The following is a 6,893-nucleotide window of genomic DNA, read 5'->3' on the forward strand; positions in this document are numbered from 1 at the left end:
CTTTTGCTCATATTTAAATTCATTTTATACACGAAATCAGAAGCGGTCTGTTAAATGATCAAATTTAATAAATGAAGTGAAGCGAAGCTTTTCTTCAGGAACTTGTTTCTAGGCTGTGTACCTTCAGCAGAGGGCCTGAGCCGTCTGAGGACTCCTTAGGCAGCAGAATGAACATGCTGAGCTCCTCACCCACATAGGGCAGCTCCAGAATCTGCAAATCATGGTCAGCAATGTAGTTGTAGGGAAGCTTCTTCCTCTGGTACATCATCTGGACTGGTACGGTCTCATTCTGACACACAGGAAATCCAGGCGACCAGATCATGTTATCATAAAGCTTCTGATGGTGTTTACCTTAAACATTTTACAGTTTCCTGTATTCAGACTTTGAGTCCAGAATTTGTAACCTTCAGTTAAATTTCTACCTGTTTGATTTTAAAGGGCATCTCTTTGGTGTTTGCCTCTTTAAACGGGTTCTTCCAGTTGCCCTTGAAGTAGACAGCATTGACCAGAGCCAGTCTGGTATCTGTGTCGACTGTTCCTGGCTTCAGAAGGTCTTTTATCTTATCTGAAAGGAAATACCAGAAAACAACAATATTTCATTATACACAGAGGATGCTAAAATGATTCCGCTGTTCAGGCTGTGGAAGATGCACATTCTCACTTTCTGTCTGCTGCTCGACCCAGCTGTTGATCGCTGCTCTGCACGCCTCTGGAGCTCCGATGAAGTCCACAGTCTTCAGGTCTGCCTGGTAGTACTTCTGTGTGGCTTCAAGGAAGTCCTGCAGAGAGCAGACATCTGTTTATTAATCCAGTCTTTGTAATGAAGAACTTTATGAAGAGAATCATTGATGTGGACACTCACTGGGAGGAAGTGGGCAGTGTTTTCTCCATAAAGACGGTTGGCTAGTTTCAGGATGTAGGATGCAGACGGTGAGTTGATGTCAGCGTTCAGTTTCTGGAAGTCTGCATGGACGCCTTCACCTGAGCTGAATGAGAGGGCCTGTGTGGCATTGAAGACAAAGACTGAAAGGATGTGACACTGAGCCTGAGCGACCCTAATGTAACAATTTATGGTCCAAAGGCAGAAAGTTGACAACTTTAATTTTTCAGATAAAAAGAAAACTAACAACCCCCCCCCCCCAAAAAAAAACAAAAAACAAAAGACCTTGTCTTGTAAGTTATATTCCCTTTCGAAGGTTTACTGTATGATAAGGGGTATAATGGTTTTGTACATGTTAAGGTTATGCCTCAGTACTTAGTACCAAATAATCCTACCAACATGGAAAAAATTGTTCATGCATTTGTGTCATACGTTTAGATTATTGTAATGCCCTGTTTACAAGCTTGGACAAATCATCTCTTTCTCGCCTCCAAACTATACAAAATCCAGCGGCCAGGCTACTAACATCTTCTAGCAAGCGTGCTCACATTACTCCTATTTTATATTCCTTACATTGGCTCCCAATTGATTTTAGAATACACTTTAAAATTCTTGTTTTAACACTAAATGGCCCCAGATTATTTATCCAAGCTTCTTACAAAATAGACTGCTGTTGTCTTCTCCTCACAGACTAGAGTTTGTTGGTTTCCCCGAACACGACTGAACGAAAGGGGGCAGAGCCTTTCAGTCTGTGGCACCAAGGCTGTGGAACAGTTTACCACCACAACTACGTTTGGTTGACTCTGTGGAATCCTTTAAAACAGTTAAAAACTTTACTGTTTAAACAAGCTTTCTGTTGACACACTTTTTTAATTTTCATTTACTATTAATCTTTTATATTGTGTATATTGTCTATTTTGTTACTTAACTTTCTGTTTATTTTAATCTTTGTGTACAGCGCTTTGTGATGGCCTGTCTATGAAAAAAATAAATAAAAATAATCACACGGCATACCACCAAACAAAAATGACAAAAAAAGGATATTGACAATTTTCCCCCGCGCACCAGGTATAGAAGAATTAGCTCAGTTTGTCCCCAGTATAACTTTTTTGTTGTTTTTTTCTGACCACTACTCATGCTAGGGCCTTCATCCAGGTGAGAAATTTCTCCAGGGCCCAGGTCAGATTGACTACTTTTTCTTTTCTGTTGCTATTACACACGCTGTATCGTCTAACAGCATGACCATTATGTATTTTCTTCTTCGTTTTCTTCTGCTTACTGGCAGTTGGCAACTAATTTAATTAGAGCAGGTAGTTGTACTGCCTGCTAGTGGAAGACAACGTAATTGTTCTGCAAGTTACTCACGCTGGTCGCAGGAACCAGATGATCTTCAACGTAACACTTGATCATCTCTCACGGCACTATGCGCCGGCACAGTGGTTGGGAAACACTGGTCTACAGTGACCCCTTGTGGACACTGAGATATTGCGGTGATGAGTAGATGTGATTGTGACTCTACTAATTATGATATTGCCTGTTTCTGTTTTCAGAAAATCATGCTCATAAGTCACACCTACTGTATACTCCACAACAATAAGTTCAAGTATGGCTGCACCAAATTTGGATTGAGCCTGGAAAGATCTCTGATGTAAACAATTCTTCTGTGGAACTTAGTTAAAGACAGTTAACCCAACTCCTGCGGTCTTTCTGAAAGAAGACTTAGTCCAGACTTGTATACCCAGACTTCATGTATTTCTGTATGTATTAATCAGTGTTGGGACTAACGCGTTACAGTAACTACGTTATTATTGTGGTAACGAGCACGGTAACTAGTTATTATGCCAAAATCAGGAACGCGTTACTCGTTACTGGGATTTAGATAGGGTCGTTACTCGTTACTTCGTGTGGTGGCAATCGCGGAGCTTCCACAGATTCAGTAACATTAGCAAGTGGTGGAGGCCAGCAGGTGGATGAAGGAAAAGGGGACGCAGAAGGAAAAGAGACCCGAGGCGGCCGCCGGTCCAAGTGTGAACTGAACTTCAGGTAAGAAGTTATGACCTGCAGTCTCTCTGGGTCAGATATAAACCAAGTTTAGGTGGAGTTTATTTTCGTTATTCTGACTTTTTCCGTACTGCGTGCTAGCTAGCATGACGGAGTTTCTATACAGCTGGGTGGTGCTATGAAGTTAATGATGTTGAACTTTATTTTGTTCATAAGTTATTAGAGTTGCCAACCGTCCCGTCTGGTATTCAGAGAAAATATTACGCGTTTCTTATTGAGGTGAAAAGGAACAGTTTGTCCCGTAATTCAGCTACAATGAAAAAGACACAAAGCTGGAGTTATTCTGTGTCTTTGCTGCACAGCTGCCTCTTCTTCTCTCATTCTCCCCCTCCCTCTCCTGTTTCTACTTCAATCATGAAACTGATCAATGATCAGCTGATCGGCTTTTCTCTCTTGTTTGTTTATCGCCCACTTTGCGCCAGAAAGAGGAAACCAGCGGATGTCGCGCTAAACAACAGCAGCACGTTTAAGCTTGATCAGCTGTTGTTAGAATTTATTTAATATTAATTTCTAGTATCAGCTGATGTTTGCTGGAGCCACAGCTGTAAAGCTGCTGGTCATGATATGGTTTGGTTATCTGGTGAGAGGGAAACATGAAGATGAAACCAGGAGATGTCCTTACTGGATCATCAGAGCTGAACAGGTGATGGAGAAACAGGTTTACCTTTTAGGTGACATGAATGAGTTGAAGGGAAGTTATGAACTGTTTCTGAGAGACAAATAACACCAGGATCCTTTTTTAGGTAGCTGACAGCTGGTAACTGTGCAGGGGCGGGTCTAGCAAAGTGTTGCCAGGGGGGCAGGTAGGGCATTAACAGGGAGAGGGGGCACAAAGAAATACTTTTCTTTCTTATTCTCATTTAAAATGTCTAGCTTTTAAAAAATAATTATCTGAATCTTACAACAAACGATTGATAGATTGATACATATATACCATCAAAACAGTGTACATCACTGTCACAACTCTCTTTTTGCTGAATGAGAGGGCCTGTGTGGCATTGAAGACAAAGACTGAAAGGATGTGACACTGAGCCTGAGCGACCCTAATGTAACCATTTATGGTCCAAAAGCAGAAAGTTGACAACTTTAATTTTTCAGATAAAAAGAAAAGTAAGAAACCCCCCCCAAAAAAACAAAAGACCTTGTCCTGTAAGTTATATTCCTTTTGGAAGGTTTACTGTATGATAAGGGGTATAATGGTTTTGTACATGTTAAGGTTATGCCTCAGTACTTAGTACCAAATAATCCTACCAACATGGAAAAAATTGTTCATGCATTTGTGTCATACGTTTAGATTATTGTAATGCCCTGTTTACAAGCTTGGACAAATCATCTCTTTCTCGCCTCCAAACTATACAAAATGCAGCGGCCAGGCTACTAACATCTTCTAGCAAGCGTGCTCACATTACTCCTATTGTATATTCCTTACATTGGCTCCCAATTGATTTTAGAATACACTTTAAAATTCTTGTTTTAACACTAAATGCACTAAACGGCCAGGACCCAGATCATTTATCCAAGCTTCTCATAAAATATACTGCTGCTTGTCTCTGCTCACAGACTCAGAGTTTGTTGGTTGTTACCCGTACACGACTGAAGACCAAAGGGGACAGATGCTTTCAGTCTGTGGCACCAAGGCTGTGGAACAGTTTACCACCACAACTACGTTTGGTTGACTCTGTGGAATCCTTTAAAAAGCAGTTAAAAACTTTTCTTTTTAAACAAGCCTTCTGTTGATCAACACTTTTTAAATTTTCATTTACTATTAATCTTTTATATTGTGTATGTTGTCTATTTTGTTACTTAACTTTCTGTTTATTTTAATCTTTGTGTACAGCGCTTTGTGACGGCCTGTCTATGAAAAGCGCTTAATAAATAAACTCTACTTACTTACTTAAAAATAATAATAATAATAATAATCACACGGCATACCACCAAACAAAAATGACAAAAAAAGGATATTGACAATTTTCCCCCGCGCACCAGGTATAGAAGAATTAGCTCAGTTTGTCCCCAGTATAACTTTTTTGTTGTTTTTTTCTGACCACTACTCATGCTAGGGCCTTCATCCAGGTGAGAAATTTCTCCAGGGCCCAGGTCAGATTGACTACTTTTTCTTTTCTGTTGCTATTACACACGCTGTATCGTCTAACAGCATGACCATTATGTATTTTCTTCTTCGTTTTCTTCTGCTTACTGGCAGTTGGCAACTAATTTAATTAGAGCAGGTAGTTGTACTGCCTGCTAGTGGAAGACAACGTAATTGTTCTGCAAGTTACTCACGCTGGTCGCAGGAACCAGATGATCTTCAACGTAACACTTGATCATCTCTCACGGCACTATGCGCCGGCACAGTGGTTGGGAAACACTGGTCTACAGTGACCCCTTGTGGACACTGAGATATTGCGGTGATGAGTAGATGTGATTGTGACTCTACTAATTATGATATTGCCTGTTTCTGTTTTCAGAAAATCATGCTCATAAGTCACACCTACTGTATACTCCACAACAATAAGTTCAAGTATGGCTGCACCAAATTTGGATTGAGCCTGGAAAGATCTCTGATGTAAACAATTCTTCTGTGGAACTTAGTTAAAGACAGTTAACCCAACTCCTGCGGTCTTTCTGAAAGAAGACTTAGTCCAGACTTGTATACCCAGACTTCATGTATTTCTGTATGTATTAATCAGTGTTGGGACTAACGCGTTACAGTAACTACGTTATTATTGTGGTAACGAGCACGGTAACTAGTTATTATGCCAAAATCAGGAACGCGTTACTCGTTACTGGGATTTAGATAGGGTCGTTACTCGTTACTTCGTGTGGTGGCAATCGCGGAGCTTCCACAGATTCAGTAACATTAGCAAGTGGTGGAGGCCAGCAGGTGGATGAAGGAAAAGGGGACGCAGAAGGAAAAGAGACCCGAGGCGGCCGCCGGTCCAAGTGTGAACTGAACTTCAGGTAAGAAGTTATGACCTGCAGTCTCTCTGGGTCAGATATAAACCAAGTTTAGGTGGAGTTTATTTTCGTTATTCTGACTTTTTCCGTACTGCGTGCTAGCTAGCATGACGGAGTTTCTATACAGCTGGGTGGTGCTATGAAGTTAATGATGTTGAACTTTATTTTGTTCATAAGTTATTAGAGTTGCCAACCGTCCCGTCTGGTATTCAGAGAAAATATTACGCGTTTCTTATTGAGGTGAAAAGGAACAGTTTGTCCCGTAATTCAGCTACAATGAAAAAGACACAAAGCTGGAGTTATTCTGTGTCTTTGCTGCACAGCTGCCTCTTCTTCTCTCATTCTCCCCCTCCCTCTCCTGTTTCTACTTCAATCATGAAACTGATCAATGATCAGCTGATCGGCTTTTCTCTCTTGTTTGTTTATCGCCCACTTTGCGCCAGAAAGAGGAAACCAGCGGATGTCGCGCTAAACAACAGCAGCACGTTTAAGCTTGATCAGCTGTTGTTAGAATTTATTTAATATTAATTTCTAGTATCAGCTGATGTTTGCTGGAGCCACAGCTGTAAAGCTGCTGGTCATGATATGGTTTGGTTATCTGGTGAGAGGGAAACATGAAGATGAAACCAGGAGATGTCCTTACTGGATCATCAGAGCTGAACAGGTGATGGAGAAACAGGTTTACCTTTTAGGTGACATGAATGAGTTGAAGGGAAGTTATGAACTGTTTCTGAGAGACAAATAACACCAGGATCCTTTTTTAGGTAGCTGACAGCTGGTAACTGTGCAGGGGCGGGTCTAGCAAAGTGTTGCCAGGGGGGCAGGTAGGGCATTAACAGGGAGAGGGGGCACAAAGAAATACTTTTCTTTCTTATTCTCATTTAAAATGTCTAGCTTTTAAAAAATAATTATCTGAATCTTACAACAAACGATTGATAGATTGATACATATATACCATCAAAACAGTGTACATCACTGTCACAACTCTCTTTTT

The 6,893-nt window shown here is 40.8% G+C and overlaps 1 protein-coding gene across 1 annotated transcript in view; it reads right to left on the reverse strand.

Annotated features, from left to right (window-relative positions):
* The window catches only part of LOC121814893 (leukocyte elastase inhibitor-like), a 14,455-nt gene extending 9,186 nt beyond the window's left edge, over positions 1–5,269 (reverse strand). The window contains exons 1-6 of the mRNA XM_042223007.1: positions 5,225–5,269; positions 3,930–4,103; positions 863–1,000; positions 662–779; positions 423–565; positions 122–289 (exon numbers count right to left, since the gene is read on the reverse strand). Coding sequence (XP_042078941.1) covers positions 122–289; positions 423–565; positions 662–779; positions 863–1,000; positions 3,930–4,103; positions 5,225–5,269 — 786 coding nt within the window. The remainder of the gene's footprint in view (positions 1–121; positions 290–422; positions 566–661; positions 780–862; positions 1,001–3,929; positions 4,104–5,224) is intronic.
* Between the last annotated feature and the right edge of the window lie 1,624 nt (positions 5,270–6,893).

The sequence above is a fragment of the Haplochromis burtoni genome, unplaced genomic scaffold (assembly GCF_018398535.1).
Source record: "Haplochromis burtoni strain Fernald_Lab_line unplaced genomic scaffold, NCSU_Asbu1 Contig_99, whole genome shotgun sequence".
Lineage (NCBI taxonomy): Eukaryota > Metazoa > Chordata > Actinopteri > Cichliformes > Cichlidae > Haplochromis > Haplochromis burtoni.